The sequence below is a fragment of the Nerophis ophidion genome, linkage group LG13 (genome assembly GCF_033978795.1).
Source record: "Nerophis ophidion isolate RoL-2023_Sa linkage group LG13, RoL_Noph_v1.0, whole genome shotgun sequence".
NCBI lineage: Eukaryota > Metazoa > Chordata > Actinopteri > Syngnathiformes > Syngnathidae > Nerophis > Nerophis ophidion.
The window spans coordinates 5,163,569-5,190,255 of NC_084623.1; the positions used below are offsets into that span (position 1 = coordinate 5,163,569).

Here is a 26,687-nt window from a genome sequence, read left to right on the forward strand (position 1 = left end):
TTACTGAGATCATTTAGGACCAAAACACTTAAAACAAGTAAAACACTAACACCAAATCTGCTTAGTGAGAATAATTATCTTATCAGACAGAAAATAAGCAATTATCAGCCTTATTTGAGATATTTCATCTTACTTAGATTTCAGGTTTTGCAGTGTATGAGGTGGCTATTAATGCAGCTAATGGGAGTATTGTATTTTCCGGAATATAGGGTGCACCGGATAATAAGGCGCACTGCCGATGATTGGTCTTCACTTGATTTTTTTTCAAAAATAAGGCACACCGGACTATAGTGCGCATTACAGGGGACATTTTATTTTTTATTTTTTTCTAAATGTAAAATACTTCCTTGTGGTCTACATAACATGTAATGGTGGTTATTTAGTCAAAATATTGCATAGATGATGTTTTACGCATCATCTTCAAGTCGCTTTCTGACAGTCATTTTGTGGGCGGTTTTATTTACGTGCCTCCACTTCGACAGCGTCTTCTCCCCGCCATCTTTGTTGTAGCGGTGTAGCGTGCAAGGACGGACGGGAGTGGAAGAAGTGTCAAAAGATGGAGCTAACTGTTTTAATGACATTCAGACTTTACTTCGGTCAATAACGGAGCAGCATCTCCTCATCGGTGGCTCACTAGTGCAACAACAAGGCCAGAAATGTGTCCCGTAAAAAAACAGTCCAACCGGAATTCTCTAATAACTAAAGTTGCTTGGGTGAATAATGTAAACGCACTACACCGGTATGTTTTAGCACTTTCATGGCGAGTTTACTGAGGGATATAAGTAAGAACTTTACACTACTTTATAACTAAAAAATGGCAACAACGCAGGATGAATGTCCGATAACAAGAAGATATAGAAAAAGAAGAAGCTTATCGACTAAGGCGTCGGACGCGTGCACATTTTCAGGACTTATGCAGATCCCAAATACAGATCAGCATATAAACAAAGTTGCTTTTGCATAATATTCCAAAACAAAACGCCAGATAATCCATCCATCTTCTACCGCTTATTCCCTTCGGGGTCGCAGGGGCCGCTGGTGCCTATCTCAGCTACAATCGGGCGGAAGTCGGCGTACACCCTCGACAAGTCGCCACCTCATCGCAGGGCACCCCAGATAATGTCTTACCTTATACACACACCATAATAATACTCCCATTTTGAAGTACAGTATGATACGTCATATGTGCGGCTTCATAACTTACCAAAGTCGTACTGAAACATTTTGATGGATTTTTTGAGCGCCGTGTATAATGTTCTATATTTTCAATGGAACATTGTAGAGGTTGCCTTTTAGTAGGTTCTTCAGACCACCACAGACAGCCAGGAATTCAGGATAAAACCCTGCTTTATTTTCCTTCAATGGTGCAAAGTCCTTTGCTTTTCAGCACAGTGTCTTTTCTGCGTCCGTGTCTCTCAGCAGCACCTCCAACTCCAGCTACTCGTTTCCTCATGGCTGCTGCTAATAAAGGCGACAGATGATTAGATAACATGGCCCACCTGGGCCATCTACGCACCTGTCGCTGTCTTCGAGGGCGGTCCTGACACACCCTGTTCCGCGGCAGGCCCGCAGGCCACGCCCCCCACCACAAACATATAAAATGTTGGTGTTGTTTACTTCAGTCTTACTGCAGTCTACATGTATCTCTTTTGTGTGACTGCCATCTGCTGGTCACACTTATCATTTCACCATATACCAAATAAAATTGCTTCGAGGTCAGTAAGCACCACCAGAATTATTCCGTACATTAGGCAGACCGGGTTATAAGGCGCACTGTCAAGTTTTGAAAAAGTTAAAGGATTTTAAGTGTGCCTTATCGAAAAATATGATAGTGTTGTTGTTATAGGGCAAAGTGAACAGTGTGATGCTTCTGTGAAAGTAATAATACGCTGCCGAATGCCTAAAATGAGCAAAATCTGTCAATATTACATGTTTTTGTGAATGTTACTATCCATCCACTTCTACCGCTTATTCCCTTTTGGGGTCGCGGGGGGCGCTGGAGCCTATCTCAGCTACAATCGGCCGGAAGACGGGCTACACCCTGGACAAGTTGCCACTTCATTGCAGGGCCTGAATGTTACTACATGACATATATACTTACAGCGTGTATATAAAACGATGGATGTTTTTGGAGGTTTTTTAGCGTGCTTTTATCAGTGGAATACAGCGACTACCATTACCTCTGACTCTTGCTAGTGTTTATTTACTAGTTAGAATGCACAACAAAATAAAAACATGTGTTATTGTCGTACATAACATTGTGAATGATAGGCAAAATGACCAAAAAAAAGTGTAGTTCCCCTTTAACCAGCGATGACTTTAAATGGACTCACGTGTTGGATGATTCTGATCTGGTTGTGCTTCCTCTCCCGCCATGCAGCCTTTCCCTCACCGTAATGGACATGTCTGGCCAGAGCAGATACAGAAACCTGTGGGAGCACTATTATAAGTATGCGTGTTCACAGAATGACATAAACCTTCAGTTTGCCTCAATCTCACCTGTTCGTGTGTCTTCTTCAGAGAAAGCCATGCCATCATATTTGTCATCGACAGCAGTGACAAGCTGAGGATGGTTGTTGCCAAAGAGGAGCTCGATACTCTTCTCAAGCATGGAGGTACAGTAGACTGAATGTCTGTCATACTATTTGTTTAGTACTGTGCGTATGGCAGGGGGGGCCAAGCCTTTTTGCCTCTAAGGGCCACTGTAAAAATGTGCCAGTGGTCCGCAAGCAAAACAAAGCAATTTTTGATGTAAAGAAAAAAAACTGTAAAATTCTGGCAACTCAACTGCCAGTTTTTTTGAAGTAAAAAACTGTAGTACTGATTTACCATTCACAGTTATGCACCGTAAAATCTACAGTTTTTACGGTAAAAAAAAAAAAAAAAGTTTCTCAGTTGACAGAATTTGACCGTGAAAAAACAAAGCAGTTTTTGTTTACAATAACAAAAACAACATTGCAAATGTTAAAGGAAAATACTGGCAAGTCAACTGCCGGTTTTTTTATCTGTAAAAAAAAAATGCTGTAAAGTTTTTTCCATTTACAGTAATATATTGTAAAAACCACCGAGAATTTTTTAATAAAATTCTTACAACTGAGCTGCTTGTTTTTACCGTAAAATTTTGTGGGGGTTTTTGGTGGTAAAAATCTAGCGACTTAGTTGGCAGATTTACCGTAAAAAATGTGTTTTTATTTACAATTAAAAAAAATACAAAAAATAATTTTACTGTAAAATTATGTTACACGCCGTAAAATTTAAATTTTTATCGTAAAAAATTAGCACCTAAATTGGCAGAATTTTCCTGTAAAACAGCAGTTTTTCTATTTACAGTAACAAAAAAAAAGGCCGTAAATTTTACAAGAAAATGTCTGGCAACTCAGCGGCCAGGTTTTTACTCTAAAAGAAACATCTGTACTGTTTTTCCATTTACAGTAATGTTGTAAAAAACGTAAATTGTACGATAAAATTCCTGCGACTAAGTAGCTAGTTTCAGATGTTTTGGGGGGGTTTTTTTTGCATTGTATGTAAAAAATCAACTACGGTAGTAATCATGCATAGGACATTGAGTAATAATATCATTCATTGTTAGAAGTTCCAAAAATAATTGCATTGTGGCCCTGAATGAAAACCGCCTCTGGATCATAGGGCCCCCCGAACTGTGTACTTCACTTTTTGAAATACGGATGTAATTAATTTCACCGCCTTGACTGGTTTCTTTATGTGTGCGCAGACATGTGCAGTAAAAAGCTGCCTGTGTTGTTCTTTGCAAACAAGATGGATCTACGAGAGGCCATGTCTTCTGTCAAGGTCTCCCAGATGTTGTGTTTGGAGAATATCAAAGACAAACCGTGGCACATCTGGTAATACTTCTCAATTTCAAATGTTTAACATCCTAATCTGATTTCATATCTTGATAAACATGTGTCATATTTGTGTCAAATATGTTATTCTACAACAAAAAAAAGTATCTATGTATTATTATTCCACTAAAATTTGCCAGAGTCTATGGCCCAAAGTTTTCATCCCATCGGAACTGTTAAAGTATCAAATTGTGTGCTTACCAAAAAATATGTTTTAAATATCCCAGATTACCCAGAATTCCAGGTTTTCTGGGGCACTTTTCCCACTGAAAATGAGTGGGCCATTTTTCGAACTTTAAACTACCATTTTCCAAGTTCAAAAAAATCCCTATTTTCACCTCTTGGAGGAAACTTTTCAGTCCACATTTTACAACTAAATCCAACTATTCCACCATCAAAAGATTCTTCTTAGTTGGGACAACAAAAGTGTTTTTTCAGACGTATTCCAGGAATTCTAAAATGCCCATTCTCAATTCAAACTGTTACTACGTCAACATTTTTCAACCGATTCAAAGAATTCCAACAACAACCCATTTGTATCGTCTAGGACAATTGTGCTATTATTAATATTTTCAAAAATTCACATTTTTCCCCAAATTCCCAGTATAATCCCATTCAAAAGGAATGGATGTATTCATAGTTTGATGTCCAAAATTCTCAACATTCTGCGGCACCGATTCGGACTTTTCAACCATGCACACACTACCCTTCCAAGATCTTGAAAGTAAAACATGTTTTCTCTTTTTCCAAATTCCCACTTTTTCCGGAATTTCTCCTTATTGACAATGAATGGGCATTATACCAACCTCTGCTTATCCCACATTTCTCCACCGATTTTAACCGTTCCATCATCCACACACTCCGCTCGCCCTGGACATTCAAGCAAACATGTTTCCAGGTTTTGAAAATTACCTGATTACCCGGAATTACCAGGGATTACCCCCTGTTGAAAATGAATGGGGAATATTTAAACCTCCCCATATCCCACATTCCTCGATCGATTCACACCATTACAAAATCCACACACTCCACTCACCCTGGACAATTCAAGAATATCGGCGGTTGGGCACATAGGGCATTCACACTCCTAGTTTCAAATGTTGTGCATTTGAAATGAAATGGCTGAACTGAAGAGTGTGGTTAAATATTATTGGTAGGTACGGCAAGCAGCATTGACTTGACCCTGACCTGCCACTACGTGTTCCTTGTATCTTGTTAACTCATTAGACAGATGGCTGAAGAGTTAGGTTTAAATGTTCAAGAGCCAAGAAAATGTAAACGTGTTCCACAAGGCCAATAAATCCTCTACATGGTTTTCTCTCCCTCAGTGCCAGCAATGCCATAGAAGGAGAGGGACTGCAGGAAGGAATGGACTGGCTTCAAGGTAAAGCATATTCATATTTACTAGACTAAAAGATACTACAGTAGTAGGTACTATAATAGTTTATTTCAATCAATATTGTCAGCTGGATTCTGACTAACTCACTCACTCCTTTGTTCCCCCTATGCACAGAACAAATTGCACAGTAAGTATCACCACAGTGTTGAAATGTGATTGTTGTATTGTAGAGATAGACCAATATGTTCTTTTTTTAAAACCCATAGCCATTATGAGTAGTCGATTAGTATTATTATTTGCAGTAAGACGATTTTTTTTAGGTAACGTCAGACCAGTAGCGACATGTTTTCTGTGGCGCTAATGTGGTTAACATACCCCACCCACGAAGACCCCAAAGAACCTAGGACCTTTTCACTGTGAGGCACCAATGCTAACAACAGCGCCACCGTGCTGCCCTGTCACCAATACTCGTATCGGCAAAATGATCGTGTTTCTGAGACACTTGAGAGGTATTTTAACTTGAAAGTTTTTGTACAACCTTTCACTGGACAACTCACAACACGGCCCTCCGCAACATGTTCCTTCAAGTGAGCTATTAAAAATGAGCCTTAAACGCTCTGAATCTGTTAAATAGCTGCGTGCGAGCCGTTCCAACACATATGTTGAAGAGGTTCATTCAGCCTACTGATGTGTATTTATAAATGGTTGATTTACATAGGCTAGTAAGGTAGTTTTGTACCTGACAAGTTTGGGCTACCTTGCTTCTGCAGCCTTAATCAGAGGTGTCACGTGATGTTAGCGGTACACATGGAACAATCCATACAACACATGACAGACGACGTCACGTCCGAATATTCCAAATTCAGTACCCCTCCCTACTCATGCCATGAAGTAATCATGTGCAAAAAGGTCCTTGGGAAAATTTGATTTCAGCACAGTTGGGTGCCAGTAGTAAAAATGATTTTAAAAATATACATGCAGTAAATAACATATGAATCTATCCATAATATACACTTGTTAGTCTCTGCAGTAAAGCAACTCCATGTCCCCACAGCCATTTTTGAGGAAACACAGTAGTATACAAGAGAAACGCACGTTGTCAAGCAACAACAAGCACGATATTTGGCACATACTTTAAAAGGTAACATTATCACAATTTCAAAAGGGTTAAAAACAATAAAAATCACTTCATAGTGGCTTGTTTTATTTTTCGAAGTTTTTTTCAAAATTTTACATCTCCCGGAATATCCCTAAAAAAAGCTTTAAAGTTCTTGATTTTCGCTATTTGCGATGCGACTGTCCATTTCCCTGTGACGTCACACAGTGCTGCCAATACAAACAACATGGCGGTTACCACAGCAAGATATAGCGACATTAGATCGGATTCAGACTCGGATTTCAGCGGCTTAAGCGATTCAACAGATTACGCGTGTATTGAAACAGATGGTCGGAGTGTGGAGGCAGATAGCGAAAACGAAATTGAAGAACAAATTGAAGCTATTGAGCGAATAGCTATTGACGCTATACAGCCATAGCATGGGTGTCCCTAATGAAGTGGCCCATAGCATGGCTGCCTTATTAGCATCTCCGGTAAAATGTGCGGACCAAACGATCAGGACTTTCGCATCTTGTGACACTGGAGCAACCTAAATCCGTCGATTGGTAAGTGTTTGTTTCGCATTAAATGTGGGTATCTAGTTTCAAATGTACATACAGCTAGCGTAAATAGCATGTTAGCATCGATTAGTGTAGCATGTTAGCATCGATTAGCTGGCAGTCATGCCGTGACCAAATATGTCTGATTAGCACATAAGTCAACAACATCAACAAAACTCACCTTTGTGATTTCGTTGACTTAATCGTTGCAAATGCATCTGCAGGTTATCCATACATCTCTGTGCCATGTCTGTCTTAGCATCGCCGGTCAAATGTGCAGACACTCTGGTACATTCAATGGGGGTCTGGCGGCAGATTTCTTGCCAGTGGTGCAACTTGAATCCCTCCGTTAGTGTTGTTACACCCTCCGACGACACACCGACGATGCATGATGTCTCCAAGGTTCCAAAAAATAGTCGAAAAAACGGAAAATAACACAGCTGAGACCCGGTGTTTGTAATGTGAAAATGAAAATGGTGGGTGTATTACCTCGGTGACGTCACATTCTGACGTCATTGCTATAAGACCGATAAACAGAAAGGCGTTTAATTTGCCAAAATTCACCCATTTAGAGTTCGTAAATCGGTTTAAAAAATACATTGTCTTTTTTCTGCAACATCAAGGTATATATTGACGCTTGCATAGGTTTGGTGATAATGTTCCCCTTTAAAACAGGGGTGGCCACACTTTTTCTGCGGGCGAGCTACTTTTCAATTGACCAAGTGGAGGGGATCTACCTCGTTCATATATATCATTTATATTTATTTATTTATAAAAGAGAGGTTTTTGTTAACAAGTTAAAGGTGTTTCAGGATATTACTAGCATGTTTACCACATATAGATTTCTTTCTTTCATGAAGACAAGAATGTAAGTTGGTGTATTACCTGATTCTGATGGCTTGCATTGATTGGAATCAGACAGTAGTGCTGATAACGTCTACATTTTTGAATCGAGGAGAAAAAAAGTCCTCCTTTTTGTCCAATACTACATGAAAGTGGTTGCTTTTTGGCATCTTATTTGTCCAGCTTCCATACTCCTTTTTATACACTTGACAAGGAATACATTTGCGGCTTGTGCACGCCAGCTTTCTGAGACTCTTATTTTGTTAGCGCCGGCAGGATGAAGCAGCGCTTTTATTGTGAAGACAGGAACTGCGCAGTCGTTTTTTATAGTTTTGAAGGCTGGTACAACGCCAGAGTCTGTTGAAATAAAAAGTGTTTCTCGCCTTCCTGTCAGTCCATCCATCCATCCATTTTCTACCGCTTATTCCCTTTGGGGTTGCGGGGGACGCTGGTGCCTATCTCAGCTACATTTGGGCGGAAGGCGGTATACACCCTGGACAAGTCCCCACCTCATCACAGGGCCTTCCTGTCAGTCATTTTTTCTAAATAATGATCTGTCATCTTACAAAACCCTTGGATGCACTGAATGTCAATCAAGTGACGAAATTGAGGTCATAGTGAAGATTGATGATCGCTCATTTTTAGGTCTATTTTTTTAATACCTGGCTGGCTATCGACTGACACACCCCCCACTATCGACTGGTAGCTCGCGATCGACACGATGGGCACCCCTGTATAGTATAGACTAGCTCACTTTTACAATAGAAAAATTTCAACATTTGTTTCTGTTCTGAATCATATTTTCAGGGGTAAGTATATTTGAACTAAGAGTTTTTCCCTTCACTTGCTGACTGATGTTTTCCCTTCCTCAGGTCATATCAAAACAATGAGCACATGAATGAATGAAGAGCAGTGGGATGCTGGGACTTCATCGGAGGGATTTTATCAAGCTTTATGTTCAAAGGCCATGAAAGCAAACTAGAAGATTTACATTTTGGTATTTTCTACACGTCAATAGTCTTGTTGTATCTTGCTTAACATTATTGTGTGTATAAGATTGATTATTATTATCATTTTCAAGGACATTAAGTGCAGCAATCATTCCACATAAACATGTACCTTTTATTTGTGAGCATGTTTTTTTTCTTTGCCATGTATACAAATTATGCTTTTTAATTTTTTATAAATTAAATAATGTTTTATGACAGAGAACAATACAAGTTTGGTACAGATTTTATTATTATTTTCCAGTTAGAAGTCAGTTAATATTGCAACTATAAATGTCAAACATTTTAACCAAAAATGGGTGGGAAAGAAAACTACACACAAACTTGATAAAAAAACATTATAGAACATTTAACACAACATAAAAAAAATAATTACAATACAATGAAATTCATTATAAATAAATAAGTGTCAACAAACATTGTTTCTTTTTTGAATAAATATTACATATTAAAGAGTATTGAAAGACAGTGTTTGTGCTAATGGTTAAAATAACCAAGTAAATTCAACATTTGCTCTCCCGTCGCATTTCGCTTTTTGACTACACCCTTTGACAACGACATTATTTTTTTTTGACAAAATCTCTTTCTTGTGCTTTGTGTCATTTTAACATCAACGGTTGTCAATCCTATCGAAGCAACAGATGAAGGAATTTTGCATGAAATTGAGCGTTGGAGTGCAAAAGGAGACGCAGGGTACGGAAAGCTTCGGTGTTATCAAGGTGATTGCCTGGGAAGAAATGATGGCATGTTTGACTTGTTGCTGGTGTCATTTAACAAAGAAACACACTGTTTAGCATGCCAGGACTTTCTTTTAAGGGGAACTGCACGTTTTCTTTTATAATGTTGCCTATCACTCACACTCCCTATGTAGTCCCTATGTATTTTTTGATGCATTCTAATTCGTAATATACGGCAAGTATGAGGTGGCGAACAAAGCAGCTAATAGAAGTACTCTATTTCACCCATGAAGCCCTCTAAAAAAAACATCTGTATCAGAGAAGGTTGTGGCCATAAGCCAGGAAGTTGGTCAATTTTGACATTCAATTTAGACCCGCAGATGGCGAGAAAGACACAAAAAGTTTGTTTGCTGCACTTATTTTATACAAACAAAATATAAACATCCAATCAGTCGGCCGTGCAGAGAGAATGGACATTGTACAGTAAGTGATTGTTTTATTATGTTCGTAGTTTGTAAATCATGCTGGGTCTGATTAGCATTCACCTTCTAAAACTTGTAGATCATCCTCCTTATATTATATAAATACTAGGGCTGGGCTTAGATTAAAAAATGTAATCAAAGTTAATCGCACTATTTGTCCGATTAATCGCGATTAACTGCATTTTATACGCAAAGACCAATAATTAATTCAAAAGTAGTGTGTAGTGCACCTTTATTGGAATATTCTCCCACATGAACAAAAGCGCCAAAACATTTGTTGTGTAAACACAATTTAAATCAGTCCTTGTTAAACAGTAGCAGTTAAATAGCATATTTTATGAAAATCAACTCCAAAAATGTAAATACAAACATTTAAGCTTATTGCCACTGCCAGGGTATTTAAGTTATCCTGTTTGTTATGGAAAATAAATATAATCTACATACAAATCTCTGAGCCACAATCATAACATCTGAACAGGCAATTTCTGAGGTAACAGCAGAAACATTTTTTTTATCAGGGATCTTATGTTTAAAAAACCTATATTATAGGTAGTGGGCTGTTTTAGGGAATTTTTGATCAAAGTATCCGTAGTAGCAATATTAATAATGTTGTGTTTATTCTGCGTAGTGCACTTAAAATAATTATGACCATATCTAGGAATTGATATGATGGGAATTTTCCGATTGTTTGCTTGGTGCTTTGATAAACTGAAGGCATCATATACATGGTACTATATTGTGATGTTATGAGCCAGGGGAAAAAAGAACTACCCTACCCAGCATGCAACAGGAGTGACGAGCATGCGCGGTAGCCCGGTATAGGTTGTGTCGCCATGACGGCATCTTGTATGTTGTGATATGCACGCTCTGAAAGCAAACGTTAAGAACTCAGCCAACACTCCTGGTCTGCATTATTCATAAATAGACAGACAACACATATACTCCGCTGCTTCACAGGCCGCTGGATGTAGCCGGCAAAGTATTCCCATGCTAGCTAGCCGGTCTAGCAAGCACGCGTCATTCAGTCCAAAACGGCCTGATCTATCCACATCCAGAATTGTCTGGCGGTCGTAGGTGATCCCGGAGTGACCACGCTGTAAGCCAGCCATGACATTTGCAGAATTGTCCGGTATTTTTGCCAAATGTTCCATCTTTACCAAGAGCCCCTCCACGCCGAAACTTATCCGGGCGACGCCATCTTGTTAAGAAAAGGCGTTAACAAAATAAAAGCATGTAAATAACATACGCAAATGTGCGATAAAATAATTGTCGGCGTTAAAAGATTGATGAGTTAACTCGTAATTAACGCATTAATTTGCCCACCCCTAATAAATACTATATAATATTGAGAAATATAAATTTCTGGCTCATCATTTGTCTCAAAGTAGTCTTTGTTGTCTCTCATGAAGTATGCCATGATTGTTGTTGGTGATGGCTATAGCCAACGTTTTGATGCGTCTATAAAATTAATACGCAAGGCGTGCTTTAAATGAACAAAATACGTAAATATTACAACTTTTTATGAATGTGCCTGTCACTTAAGGGTTTCCAATACACAGTACAGGCCAAAAGTTTGGACACACCTTCTGATTCAATGTGTTGTCTTTATTTTCATGACGATTTGCGTTGTAGATTGTCACATAAAAACTATGAACACATGTGCAGTTATGTACTAAACAAAAAAAGGTGAAATAACTGAAAACATGTTTTGTATACAAGTTTCTTCAAAATATCCACCCTTTGCTCTGATTACTGCTTTGCACACTCTTGGCATTCTCTCAAAGGGATTCAAGAGGTCGTCACCTGAAATGGTTTTCACTTCACAGGTGTGCTTGAAGGCGGAATAGATTGAATCCCATTACCTCCATTGTGTTAGCAGACTCTTGCTAGTGTTTATTTGCAAGTTAGAATGCTTTCAAAGAAAAACATGTGTGCTTGTCTCACATAAAGATTGTAAACAATAGGCAAATTTCCCAAAAAAGTGCAGTTCCCCTTTAAGTGATTGACAACACTAGTGGCAGGTGTAATGCATTCATCGGAATAACACTGTGACCGACACTTACCTCCTACATTAAACGTATAAAACTCCCTGGTGACCTCTGAGAACATGTTCTCCAGATGGTGGATGAAGACGACCTTTTCAATGGCTGAGCTGAAGCCGGCGTGGATCTGCTGTACCAACTTCACCGCCCAAGTCATTTGATAGCCATCCTTTTCACACACCTGAGGGATTCGCAAAAATGCACGCGCTTCAAAAAAATGGCTGACAATTCCAAGACATGTGCACAACTTTCATGCCATGATGAGAAAAATACTGAGTAAACTGCGATCATCAACTTGCATGAAGCATGTAGGTGGTGTGGAAGAAACCAATGGCTACATGTTTGACATAACATCCCTGAATTATTATCATAAGTTGTAACAATTAATGACATAGTTTTAAACTCTGAGAACCCTCTGACCATAAAATAACTCCTATATTGTCACCTTTACACTCCTTTAATCCAATAGACATAAATAAGGAAAAGAAAAAAACAAAATCCTGCCATTTTGTGAAGCTGCAAACTTTGAAGTTCAATGTGGCAACTGTATAATGCACACTATACTTTTAAACATAATTGTATTACTATTCTTTATAATTCTTATTCCACCTTTTGACGTCCAACAACTTCCAGATTTTGCATGTGATTTACACCGTTCCTCTATCAAAATGTTTAGCCTATTCAGGACTCGTGGGCTTACTACCATCGACAATATTCCAAAATTCTTGTTTTCCGAGAATTTTTTCCTATTTTTCAAACTTTACCAATTCCCACTATTTTAAACGATTTAAGCTTTTCCACCTTCAAAACATTCACATTTCCTGTAAACTCAAACCACCTACAACCAAGTCCCCAAACAATTCCAGCTTTGTTCTTTTGTTTTTCCTTTCACATTTTTAACTCATTCTAAACATTCCATTACCAAAACATTCTACTTGGTCAGGGCATCTTAACCAACTTTTTTTCCCAAAAAATCCAGAATAATAATTCTCAATTACAAAGTGTTCCTGCACCAGCATTTCTCAACGGATTAAAAACCAATCCCACCACCGACCCACTGATCTCATTCAGGGCAACTGTGATATTTTTATTATTGTGATCTATTAAAAAATACTGTATTTTCCGGACCACAGGGCGCACCAGGTTATAAGGTGCATTAAAGGAGTCATATTATTATTTATTTGTTTCTAAAAGTAAAAGACTTCCTTGTGGTCTACATAACGTTAATGGTGGTTCTTTGCTCAAAATGTTGCATAGATGATGTTTTACACATCATCTTCAAGCCGCTTTCTGACAGTCGCTTCCTGATGCGCCGTTTTGTGGGCGGTCTTATTTACGTGGCTCACCTTCGACAGCGTCTTCTTCCCGTCATCTTTGTTGTAGCGGTGTGGCGTGCAAGGACGGGAGTGGAAGAAGTGTCAAGAGATGGAGCAACTGTTTTAATGACATTTAGACTTATATTTCAATCAATAACGGAGCAGCGTCTCTTCATCCGGAAACAACAACGACAAGGCCGGAAATGTGTCCCGTGAAAAAACGTCCGACCGGAACTCTCTCTTAACTAAAGTTCCTTGGGTGAATAATGTAAACTCACTACACCGGTAGGTTTTAGCGCTTTCATGGCAAGTTTACTGACAGATATAAGTAAGAAATGTACATTACTTTATATTACAAATGGCAACAGCGGAGGATGATTGTCCCATAACAAGAAGATAGAGAAAACGAAGAAACTTATCGACTACGGTGTCAACACAGACTACAAACGCGGACACCCGCAATTTTTCAGGACTTGTGCAGATCCAAAATACACATCATGTACCAGAAGGTAAGAAAAGTTGCTTTTGCATAATATTGTGAAACAAAACGCCAGATATGTCTTACCTTTTACACACACCATAATAATACTCTTGTGTTGAAGCACAGTACAATCTATCAAGCAGTGCGGCTTCATAGCTTACCAAAGTCGAACTAAAAAATGTTGATAGATTTTTGAGCGCCGTGTATTTTCAATGGAACATATAAAATGTTGGTGGTGTTAAGTAACACTTGAGTCATTTTGTCATCTTAGTGCAGTCTAAACATATCTCTTATGTTTTACTGCTATCTACTGGGCACACTTATCATTACACCATGTACCAAATAAAATTGCTCCGGGGTCAGTAAGCTAAACCAGAATCATTTTGTACATTAGGCGCACCATGTTATAAAGCCACTGTCGAGTTTTGAGGGAAAAATATTTTTAAGAGCGCCTAATATTCCGGAGAATATAGTAATCTTTTGGGTTAGCAGTTAAAATCACAATATCAATACCTACCAGAACAATGTAGACAATCATTTTGGAAATCTCCTGGAATCGACCACAGAGGGCCCGGCTGGCCAAGACCGTGTAGCACAGCCGAGTGCCACATAGCACCAAGAGACGGGCAACATTCTCCGTGTGCCACGGCTCAGGAATGGCTGTAAACAAGTTGGAGAGGGGGAATGAAATCATTCATAGGAAATAGGGTGGGATGTGTTGATCACAAAACTAAAACAAAAGAGCCTTGTATGGTGTTCATGATCCATGAACACATCCATGCATCTTTCAGTATACAATAAACATCTACCTTTGATCATCTGTCAGGGTTTCCCACACATTCATTTATTTGTGGCGGCCACAAATAAAAAATAAAAAAAATTTAAAAAATTAAAAAGAAAAAATAATGGGGTTTTTTTGGCTTTTGACTTGCTCGACCGCTCATAAAAGCAATGGGACTCTGTCTGTGAATCAAGCTTGAAGTTACAAAATATATAAATATGTAAATATTATATAAATATGTACATAAAGTGTTGTAATTATATTCCAACTCCGCGTTCTTCTTGGTCATCGCCGCCACTGCCACCCCACCCCCCGCCGCCCGACCACACCACCACAAATAGATGCCTGACCAGTGGGAAACATTGTCTGTTATACAATATTCAAAATGTATGTCACCAGTGATCTCCTCGAAGATTGCTATTGTTGATTGCATTGTCCAATCTTTCAATTCTGGCTTGTTGAAGAGCAGAAGAATGGCCCTGGCCAGGTCCCACAAAGAATCCGGAGGCAGCCCCTGCACCACTAGCTCATGCCAACTGATGGCACCTGTAAGGAGGAGTAAACTTTACATGCCTACTGTGTCACACCCTGGCCTGGTGTGTGAAGGAGATGTCCCTCACCTTCAGGCTGCAGGGGCCCATATAGTATCAACAGGAGGTGTGCCTGGCTGACCAGGGGCCAAGGCTTCAAGAGATGAATGAGCCAGAATTGGCATTCTAATTGATTTGGCGACAAGTCCAGCAAAACCTGGCGGCAAAAATAACGGAGCTCCAGCTCTTGATAGCATTTCAACCCTGGAGACAAAGTGGAGAAAACCAATGCAGGATTTGTATTGTTGTCTTTAAAATCAGCATTTTGCTTTTTAATTGTTCAGTTTCATTATTTAACAGTATAAAAATCTACCTAAACAAATATAATCCTCCCTTTTAATAAATGCCCAATGCCAATCAGATGCCTGCTATGAGGGCAGATACATGTCCCTATCCACTAAAGCAGGGGTATCAAACTCATTTTCATTGAGGGCCACATGGCAGTTATGGTTGCCCTAAGAGGGCCGCTTTTAACAGTGACTAATATATGAATATACATATTTACTAATATATATATATACAAACAAACTTGTATATAAATAAATATTTTAATTTTACTTTAAAAACTAGCAGCTCAGTCACCATTCATTTACAGTAAAAGCAGTGTGTTTTTTACAGCATATAACAAAATGTAAAAAATGGAAAAACAATACCACTGTTTTTAATGGTAAAATTCAAGCAATAGAGCTGCCAGTTTGTTTTTTTACTGCAAAATATTTTTGTTTTGTTTTTTTAAGTTTGTATTTTAATATTTTTAGTGTCTTACTGTAAATGGAATAAAACAGCACCAAAGTTGTTTTTACAGTAAGAAACTCAGTCTGCAGAATTTAACCATAAAATATATTGTCAATTTTGAAATCACAAGTCAAGCAGATATTTAAGTACAGTATTTAGCTTTATTTTAATAGAAGGAATACATGATCATATAATATTTAGATTTTGATAATATTGAATTTTAAAAGTAATGCAATTGCATGCAGTACATGATTTTTAATGTCAAAAGGCAAAGAACAAATATATTTAGCAAGAAAAGATTAAGCATTTTATTAATGCAAATTATTTCCAGGCTTTTGTGGGCCACATAAAAAATGTGGTGGGCCAGATTTGGCCCCCGGGACTTGAGTTTGACACCTGTGCACTAAACGATAAAATATGGTATATATTGCATTAAAATTGCAGTTTCTTATAATCTCTCATGACAATTACTATTTTGGTATGTTGTTTCATTTCCTGTCTCGTGCTCGTATTTTGAATCAATTTAATTTTTTCCACCTTTTGCCACTATCGCCTCAGTGTTTGCTTTCTCACCAGTCATTGATTGGCAATCAGGACACACCTGTTGCTGGTTGCATATCTGGATGCTTTTTTGTTAGACCCTGTCCTCTGCCTCACTTCCCTGCGGCACTATTTCTCTGTTTATGTACTGTAAATTCCAGACTATAAGCCACTACTTTTTTTCAACACATTGAACCCTGTGGCTCAATAATTGGTGCGGATAATTTATGGATCTTTGCAAATTGCCATAATATTTTGTGTTCAATAGTTTGGATTAAACCCAAGCAGAGGACTGAATTTATGTTGTTTGTGCTATGTGGCCATCTTTTGGACAAGTTTGCTCACTCCAGGTGTTGCGGGTTGAAAATGTACTTCTTGTTTTTAATGCCTTGAACAGTCAATGGCGTTTCTGCTTGAAAGGATTTTTCATTCGTCACTCCATGCAAGGCTTGTAAGTTTCACAACTTGACTAAAATAATTCAAACTTACGACACCGTCCCATGTGTGATGTTTGTAGGACTGTTTTCATGCACATTCCCTTGTGCCATCGTAATGTAATAAGGCTAGCGTTGTTAGCATTAACTAATATGCTAACCAGTCTTCGAGTGTCTGTGTAAGTATCAGCGTACAATGGCATTCTTTTTCAATTGTTTCAGTTTTACAAAATCCTCAGTGAATTCACCAAAACATCATTGTTGAATCTGGTTAGCTGATTGGAGAGCTAGCTTCCGCAGCTCGTTGGTCCATGAAGATGACTTTTGTTTTGTTTGATCAGCTGTTTTACTGCCATGTTACAGACACCATTTAAAAACAACGAAGGTATGTAAATAAACATTCTCAAAATCTTTCTGAGTAAATAATTTCACAAAGTACATATCTGTGGCTTATAGAGTCCGGTGCGGCTATTATATAGAAAAATATTTTTTATATTATGTTTTTGTCGAACAAGTTGTCTTGCTCCATATCAGTTTCATTACGTCATTCATTTCAGGTGATTTGTCCCAAAAATGTGAATAAATGTCTGATTTAGTAATTTCAAAGACAAATACCGGGTTTCCCAGTGAGGATGGACTGAACTCTATGCAGCAAGTTGGTGACATCACACAGAGAGATGAACACTCTTTGGCACTCAATGTCATCCCACCCTGCAATTAGTGTCTGCAATGAGATTGCAAAGGCCTGTGTTTATTTCACTGAGGAATGGAGAAGTTTCAAAATGAGTTGTAAATATTAAGGTTCGAGGCCAAGGGTGTCCAAACTTTTGGTGCCACACAGTGAAAATTTCAAGCATGCGGAGGCTATTTTGATATTTAAAAAAAAAAACAATTTATTAACCTTTAGGGCTACCCTCAAGTTTGGTCTTGGTGACCCAAAAGGAACTCAAGTCATGAAAATGTTTTAACAAAAGTCATTATTAATTATTTTAATTCAATGCTTACAATACATTTCTAGATCAACATCAGAAGTATCTGTCATTATAAAGTTAAAAATAAAATGTATGTTGTCTTTTTGTCAACAACCCAGTTTTTAAGGCAAAAAAAAAAGCAATATTTTCCCCCAGAAAAAAATCCAATTGTAATATTTAATGTGATGTGTTTGGAGCCTTAAATAGGTCAAAAATTCATAACGCCATTGATATTATTTAATTTTTCTAACATTTAGGTTGCTGTTTTTTTTCAAATCCCCCTAAAATTCCTGGGGATTCAAAACTCAGAAAAGTCATACATTTAATTTCAATCATACAGTATTCTACTTTCAACACTTAAGTCTCCTTATCAACTTTAGATTGCTAGTTTGTTTTATTTTTTATTGGGAATTGTTCTTTTTGTTTGTTTGATGCCCTTTTGGTCAAAGAAAACTCACACAAAATGTAATATATTTTCCCTCCAAAAAATGTCAAAGTGGAATATTTGATGTGAAGTAATTGGAGCCTTGAATAGTTCAATAATTCATAACATTGATTTTGATTCATTATTTATTTTTGAGCAATAACTAAAGAAAAATAAAAACAGCCTGCACGGCGTCTTTGTTTAATTAAAATCTACATTGCAACTTGTTTTCGTTACATTTAACCTGTTTGTTCTTTTATGTAGTTTCTTTATATTATTTTCAGCAAATGGCCCCCGGACCCACTTTGGACACCCTTGATCTTGGCACACATTTTGGGTACTCACCTGCAGGAAAACACCGTATCGAACCAAACCAATGCAGTTTGGTGCTGAGCACGCCTCCTGCATGAAGCAAGGAACCTGCAAAACAAGATAAGACATGGATGTAATAATTAATAACAGAACCTCACAACATGAAGCTTGTCGAATCAGTTTCCTTACCTGTAAAAACTTGTGCAGTGTAAACCTCAGCCTTTCCTTTGTAGGTAGCAGCATGGTGCATCTTTTGAACAATAAACCTGAAATAAAATGAATACAACTGAAATATCTTGAAATATGAACATTAAAAGCTGATTAAAAATAATATTAATTTTTATTTTGCCCATAATCGTGCAGCCTAATGTGTAGGACTTGACCTCATATATGAACACATTTTTTATCTATAACAGGGGTCGGCAACCCAAAATGTTGAAAGAGCCATATTGGACCAAAAATACAAAAACAAATCTGTCATGAGATATAAATTAAATTAAGAGGACTTAAAGGAAACTAAATGAGCACAAATATAGCTACAAATGAGGCATAATTATGCAATGTGTACATATAACTAACCAAAACAGCATGTTAGCATCAATTACCTTGCAGTCATGTATGGACCAAATATGTCTGATTATCACTCCACACAAGACGGTAACATCAACAAAACTCACCTTTGTGCATTCACGCACAACGTTAAAAGTTTGGTGGACAAAATGAGACAGAAAAAAAAAGAAGTGGCATAAAACACGTCCTAGAAAGTTGTACATGTAAAAAAAATTACGGTGCGTTCAAGGATTGCCAAAATTAGTAGGACAAAACGGCGCTCGCCAAATACTCGAATCAGTGAAGCATGTTTAATATAAACAGTGCACTTTATAACAACCCGCTCTAGAGCCGCAGGTTGCCGACCCCCGATCTATAAGGACAAAAAGTGCAGTTACGTCTCATGTCCATAAGGTGCCGTCTTGTGAAATTAATTTATTTGTATTTATTCGTAGTATTTAGTTTCTACCATATTACTCTGTTAATGTTTGTGTTGCTTTCATATGCACATTGAATTTTTTACTTGATGTACATACATATATATACTAAATTACTAACTGTCTGGAAATTTACCGCGGTTAATCATTATACTACTTACCGTTACATCCCTACGCCCATCCCAAATGTGCATCTTATTATTAAAATATTCTAACAGTTAAAGGGGAACATTATCACCAGACCTATGTAAGCGTCAATATATACCTTGATGGTGCAGAAAAAAGACCATCTATTTTTTTAACCGATTTCCGAACTCTAAATGGGTGAATTTTGGCGAATTAAACGCCTTTCTGTTTATCGCGCTGGAAGCAATGACGTCAGAATGTGACGTCGCCGAGGTAACACACCCACCATTTTCATTTTCAACACATTACAAACACCGGGTCTCAGCTCTGTTATTTTCCGTTTTTTTGACTATTTTTTGGAACCTTGGAGACATCATGCCTCGTCGGTGTGTAACAACACTAACAGGGAGGGATTCAAGTTGCACCACTGGCCCGAAGATGCCAAAGAGTCTGCCGCCAGACCCCCATTGAATGTGCGGGAGTGTCTCCACATTTGACCGGCGATGCTAAGGCAGACATGGCACAGAGATGTATGGATAACCTGCAGATGCATTCGCAACGATAGTCAACGAAATCACAAAGGTGAGTTTTGTTGATGTTGACTGCCAGCTAATCGATGCTAACATGCTACGCTAATCGACGCTAACATGCTATTTACCGGCGGTGCTAAAGCAGACATGGCACAGAGATGTATGGATAACCTGTAGATGCATTTGCAACTATATTACGTTTCCTTCCACCCACATTTAATGCGAAAAAAACAATTACCAATCGACGGATTTAAGTTGCTCCAGTGTCAAAAGATGCGAAAGTCCTGATCGTTTGGTCCGCACATTTTACCGGAGATGCTAACGCAGCTATTCGGCCATGCTATGGCTATGAATAGCGTCAATAGCTATTCGCTCAATAGCTTCAGTTTCTTCTTCAATACTTTCATACTCCAACCATCTGTTTCAATACATGCGTAATCTGTTGAATCGCTTAAGTCGCTGAAATCCGAGTTTGAATCCGAGCTAATGTCACTATATCTTGCTGTGGTATTCCCATTGTTTGTTTACATTGGCAGCACTGTGTGACGTCACAGGGAGATGGCCAGTGTCTTCGCAGAGAGCAAAAATAAGGCACTTTAAAGCTTTATTTAGGGATATTCTGAGACCGGTAAAATGTTGAAAAAAAAACTTCAAAAAATAAAACAAGCCACTGGGAACTGATTTGTATTGTTTTTAACCCTTTTGAAATTGTGATTATGTTCCCCTTTAACATGCGAGTACATTCATTTCCCATTAAAAGTAAAGATAAGCAAATAAACATGACATAACAACTGCTTACCAAGGTCTTTGAAATATTTCTGTTGAGGGCAGGCGGCGGTGTGGAAGTTTTGGAGCATGGCTTTTCTCTTCCAGGCCAGAGTGCTGATATAGTTCACCACATGATTAGTCATTTCCTTGGATGCCAAGCAGAACACACTGACCTCCAGCACTGACAAACACAGACAGTAATACATTACAGTGCAGTTCATATACAGTGTTTATAAATAAATGCATACATGGTGATTGTACTGTAATTTACTGCAATAAAAGCACTGCATGCGTTTTGTGTTGGATTATATTATTTTGTTAATGTTTGTAGCTGCTTAGAGAGTCTATGTAACGTATTTTCCGGACTATTAGGCACACTTAAAATGTTTTTTTTTCCTCAAAACTCAACGGTGCGCTTTAAAACCTGTTGCGCCTAATGTACGAAGTAATTCTTGTTTTGCTTACCAATCTGGAAGCTATTTTATTAGGTATATGGTGAAATGATAAGTATGACCAGTAGATGGCATTCAAACATAATACATACGTGTAGACTGCAATATGATGGCAGTCACACATAAGAGATATGTGTAGACTGCACTATGACTCCGGTAAACACCAACATTGTGTATGTTCCATTGAAAATATTAAACATTATTTAAGTCCCATCTTAAAACTCATTTGTATACTCTAGCCTTTAAATAGACCCCCCTTTTAGACCAGTTGATCTGCCGTTTCTTCTCTGCTCTACCCGCCTCTCCTTCATGAAGGGAGGGCACAGGTTCGGTGGCCACGGATGAAGCGCTGGCTGTCCAAAGTCGGGACCCGGGGTGGACCGCTCGTCTGTGCATCGGTTGGGGATGTGTCTGCGCTGCTGACCTGTCTCCACGAAGATGATCTCCTCCTGGCCCCACTATGGACTGGACTCTCACTATTATGTTAGATCCACAATGGACTGGACCCCCACAATATTATGTTAGATCCACTGTGGACCTGACTCTCACTATTATGTTGGATCCACTATGGGCAGGACTCCCACACTATTATGTTAGATCCACTGTGGACTGGACTCTCACTATTATGTTAGATCCACTATGGACTGGACTCTCACTATTATGTTAGATCCACTATGGACTGGACTCTCACTATTATGTTAGATCCACTATGGACTGGACTCTCACTATTAACTAGATTGACTATGGACTGGACTCTCACTATTATGTTAGATACACTATGGACTGGACTCTCACTATTATGTTAGATCCACTATGGACTGGACTCTCACTATTATGTTAGATCCACTATGGACTGGACTCTCACTTTTATGCTAGATCCACTATGGACAGGACTTTCACTATTATGTTGGATCCACTATGGACTGGACTCTCACTATTAGGTTGAATCCACTATGGACTAGACTCTTACGATATTATGTTAGATCCACTATGGACGGGACTCTCACTATTAGGTTAAATCCACTATGGACTAGACTCTTACAATATTATGTTAGATCCCCTATGGACTGAACTCTCACACTATTATGTTAGATCCACTATGAACTGGACTCTCACTATTATGTTGGATCCACTATGGACTGGACTTTCACTATTATACTAGATCCCCTATGGACTGCTCTCTTACTATTATGTTGGATCCACTATGGACTGGACTCTCACTATTAGGTTAAATCCACTATGGACTAGACTCTTACAATATTATGTTAGATCCACTATGGCCTGTACTCTCACTGTTATGTTAGATCCACTATGGACTGGACTCTCACAATATTATGTTAGATCCACTATGAACTGGACTCTCACTATTATGTTGGAACCACTATGGACTGGACTCTCACTATTATGTTGGATCCACTATGGACTGGACTTTCACTATTATGCTAGATCCCCTATGGACTGCTTTCTTACTATTATGTTGGATCCACTATGGACTGGACTATCACAATAGTATGTTAGATCCACTATGGACTAGACTCTCACAAAATTATGTTATCTGTAAATCCACTAGGGACTAGACTCTCACAATTAACTATATCCACTATGGACTGGACTACACTATTATGTTAGCTCCACAATGGACTGGACTCTCTCAATATTATGTTAGATCCACTATGGATTGGACTCTCACAATATTATGTTAGATCCACTATGGACTGGACTCTCACTATTATGTTAGATCCACCATGGACTGGACTCTCACAATATTATGTTATATCCACTATGGACTGGACTCTCACTATTATGTTATATCCACTATGGACTGTTCTCTTACAATATTATGTTAGATCCACTATGGACTGGACTCTTATAATATTATGCTAGATACTTTTTCTTGCCCTGATGTGTGATCTGAGCATTGGATGTGGTTGTGGCTTGTGCAGTCCTTTGAGACACTTGTGATTTAGGGCTATATAAATAAACATTGATTGATGATCCCGTGGGAGGAGCTGGGAAAAGTGGCTGGGGAGAGGGAAGTCTGGGCTTCCCTACTTAGGCTGCTGCCCCCGCGACCCGACCTCGGATAAGCAGAAGATGGATGGATGGATTAATATGTGTCACTGTTCTATAATATAAAAAAACAATGTGAGGTGTGCGTCAAGAACCTTACCAGATAGATGGTCCAGAATGATGTGGAAGACCTCCAGCGGGAGTTTATGGAAGAAATTCTTACAGTTCTTCAGCTGACTGCGGGTCAACATTCTGCTCCTGACCGGAAGTAGGCCGCCATCAGCCTTCTTTGCCTTTCTGGAACTTCCTTTCACCATTTTTCTCAACACGACATTTTCTAAACACCAAAAACAAACATTGACAAGGACAGAAACATACTACAACATTAGTTAGTGTACAAACTGAGAGAATGGTGGACATATTTCACACAAACTTGTGCTAGCCTCTATAGCATGATGGCTAATTAGTTCCCAAGCCGCACTTTTATGGCAAGTATGACGCTGTATGTTGTCTGGTAATTAAAATGAAATATGTATTTATATCCATACATATTTTTTTTACCGATAAAACACCAAGAAACTCACCAAGTGTTGTAGTTACGACAGGAAACTGCAAGCTCAGCTTTTTCTTTGATGTCCCGACGGGGGTCGCGAGACCTTCACTATCGCGCCATTTATATACTCAAGAAACATAAATAAATAAATATATATAATATGTGTACAAAGTTTAGATATAGTCGTGTGGCTATCTTTACAACGCGGTCATTATTGGCTTAATTGACGGTTACTCCGCGTAATCGTCTGCTCTACATGATACGCATGGATTTATTGTCGACCGCGTCGATACCGACTCAATTCTAGTGCGATACGGTCAATATTTATCCGTTCACATATTTGGATTTTAGTTGTGTCGTTCACATCGTTACATTGTAGATGTTGTTTTATCGTTTACAAATTGTGAACATTCAAATTAAATAAGAGGCAACATTTTATTTTATATTTTTTGTATTGTATGTACAAACCCCTTTTCCATATGAGTTGGGAAATTGTGTTGGATGTAAATATAAACTTAATACAATGATTTGCAAATCCTTTTCAACCCATATTCAATTGAATGCACTACAAAGATAAGATATTTGATGTTCAAACTCATAAACTTTATATATTTTTTTGCAAATAATAATTAACTTTGAATTTCATAGCTGCAACACGTGCCAAAGTAGTTGGGAAAGGGCATGTTCACCACTGTGTTACATCACCTTTTTTTTTAACAACACTCAATAAACGTTTGGGAACTGAGGAAACTAATTGTTGCAGCTTTGAAAGTATAATACTTTTCCATTCTTGTTTTATGTAGAGCTTCAGTCGTTCAACAGTCCAAGGTCTCGGCTGTTGTATTTTACAATTCCTGGGAGACAAGTCTGGACTGCAGGCGGGCCAGGAAAGTACCCGCACTCTTTCACTACAAAGCCACGCTGTTGTAACACGTGGCTCACCTTTGTCTTGCTGAAATAAGCAGGGGCGTCCATGATAACGTTGCTTGGATGGCAACATATGTTGCTCCAAAACCTGTATGGACTTTTCAGCATTAATGGTGCCTTCACAGATGTGTAAGTTACCCATGCCTTAGGCACTAATACACCCCCATACCAACACACATCAATCAATCAATCAATGTTTATTTATATAGCCCTAAATCACAAATGTCTCAAAGGACTGCACAAACCATTATGACTACAACATCCTCGGAAGAACCCACGAAAGGGCAAGGAAAACTCACACCCAGTGGGCAGGGAGAATTCACATCCAGTGGGACGCCAGTGACAATGCTGACTATGAGAAACCTTGGAGAGGACCTCAGAAGTGGGCAACCCCCCTCCCCTCTAGGGGACCGAAAGTAATGCTGGTTTTCGAACTTTGCGCCTATAACAATCCACTTAAAAAATATATTTGGTGATAATATTGCATATTTTGTGTTTTTCCATCAAAAAACAGGGTTTTCTTTGACAAAAAGAGCATACAACTTAAATATTTAAAATCATTATATTGACAGATGGACCTAATGTTGATATGGAGATTTAAACTTGAATAATAATAAAACAAAAAAATACTGAATAATGACACATTTTTTGGACCAAAACCCTTTGGGGTCCCCGGGATCAAGCCTGAGTGGAGGCCTAAATATATATTGGTTATACATGTGAATTTTATTTATATAGCACTTTTCTCTAGTGACTCAAAGTGCTTCACATAGTGAAACCCAATATTTAAGTTACATTTAAACCAGTGTGGGTGGCACTGGGAGCAGGTGGGTAAAGTGTCTTGCCCAAGGACACAACGGCAGTGACTAGGATGGCGGAAGCGGGAATCGAACCTGCAACCCTCAAGTTTCTGGCACGGCCGCTTTACCAACCGAGCTATGTAACATCTATTGTATTGGTTTATAAATGGTAAATGGGTTGTACTTGTATAGCGCTTTTCTACCTTCAAGGTACTCAAAGCGATACTTCCACATTCACCCATTCACACACACATTCACACACTGATGGAGGGAGCTGCCATGCAAGGCCCTAACCACGACCCATCAGGAGCAAGGGTGAAGTGTCTTGCTCTAGGACACAACGGAGGTGACTTGGTTGGTAGAAGGTGGGGATCGAACCAGGAACCCTCAGGTTGCTGGCACGGCCACTCTACCAACCGCGGCACGCCGTCCCCTAAAATAAAAACAATGTCAAAATGGCCCTTGCTGGCTTTGATTTTTCAGTCTGCAGCCCTAAGTGGAAAAAGTTTGGACACCCCTGCTGTATACTGTTGCCTGTTTCCTGTCTCCTGGTTCCGGGTTCCTGTTTTCCCTGCATTTTGCCATGAAAGTCATGTTTTCCTGCGCTATGCCTACCATTTCTGCATCCTGGTGTCCAACACCGACAGCAGTCCCTGACAGAGGTGTGCATCTACAAAATTAGCTAAAAAAAAATAAAATGAAAAATCATATATATAATAAATATAATCATATAATATAATGCTAACTAGTATCATTCAAGTATTTTTTGGAAGTATATCTGCAAAATGTCTCAAAAAGGTTTGCATACAAGCATTTTTGGGACGTTAAAAATTAGCTAAAAAAAATAAATAATATACATAATAAATATAATCATACAATATAATGCTAACTGGTATCATTGAAGTATTTTTTGGAAGTATATCTGCAAAATGTCTCAAAAAGGTTTGCATACTAACATTAGAATGATCATTTTTGGGACGTTAAAAATTAGCGACAGGCCGCCAACGGCCCCCGGGCCACACTTTGGACACCCCTGTCCTAGATG

The 26,687-nt window shown here is 38.6% G+C and overlaps 2 protein-coding genes across 3 annotated transcripts in view; one reads left to right on the forward strand and one right to left on the reverse strand.

Moving 5' to 3' along the window:
• The window catches only part of LOC133564147 (ADP-ribosylation factor-like protein 6), a 10,459-nt gene extending 1,420 nt beyond the window's left edge, over positions 1 to 9,039 (forward strand). Inside the window, exons 5-10 of one of the 2 annotated variants that reach the window (XM_061918282.1) lie at positions 2,381 to 2,449; positions 2,521 to 2,615; positions 3,731 to 3,860; positions 5,189 to 5,244; positions 5,374 to 5,386; positions 8,571 to 9,039. In XM_061918282.1, coding sequence (XP_061774266.1) covers positions 2,381 to 2,449; positions 2,521 to 2,615; positions 3,731 to 3,860; positions 5,189 to 5,244; positions 5,374 to 5,386; positions 8,571 to 8,604 — 397 coding nt within the window. In that variant the 3' untranslated portion in view covers positions 8,605 to 9,039. The remainder of the gene's footprint in view (positions 1 to 2,380; positions 2,450 to 2,520; positions 2,616 to 3,730; positions 3,861 to 5,188; positions 5,245 to 5,373; positions 5,387 to 8,570) is intronic. The other variant, XM_061918283.1, reaches the window with a different exon arrangement.
• Positions 8,906 to 24,202, reverse strand: LOC133564146 (F-box only protein 47-like). The gene is made up of 11 exons (XM_061918281.1): positions 23,947 to 24,202; positions 23,523 to 23,699; positions 20,932 to 21,081; positions 18,680 to 18,756; positions 18,524 to 18,598; positions 17,399 to 17,507; positions 15,105 to 15,278; positions 14,881 to 15,030; positions 14,221 to 14,363; positions 11,928 to 12,087; positions 8,906 to 9,432 (listed from the first exon to the last, which is right to left on the reverse strand). The coding sequence occupies exons 2-11, from the start codon at positions 23,677 to 23,679 to the stop codon at positions 9,332 to 9,334; spliced, it is 1,296 nt and encodes a 431-aa protein (XP_061774265.1). The 5' UTR covers positions 23,680 to 23,699; positions 23,947 to 24,202; the 3' UTR covers positions 8,906 to 9,331.
• Between the last annotated feature and the right edge of the window lie 2,485 nt (positions 24,203 to 26,687).

What these genes read in the sequence shown, in the direction of transcription:
- LOC133564146 (XM_061918281.1), bottom strand. Translation starts at nt 23,679, where the DNA reads ATGGTGAAAGGAAGTTCCAGAAAGGCAAAGAAGGCTGATGGCGGCCTA. An exon ending in CACTGCACAAGTTTTTACAG is followed by an intron (nt 18,599 to 18,679) that starts GTAAGGAAACTG and finishes CTTGTTTTGCAG; the next exon opens with GTTCCTTGCTTCATGCAGGA. An exon ending in TTATACGTTTAATGTAGGAG is followed by an intron (nt 9,433 to 11,927) that starts GTAAGTGTCGGT and finishes ATTTCTTCCCAG; the next exon opens with GCAATCACCTTGATAACACC.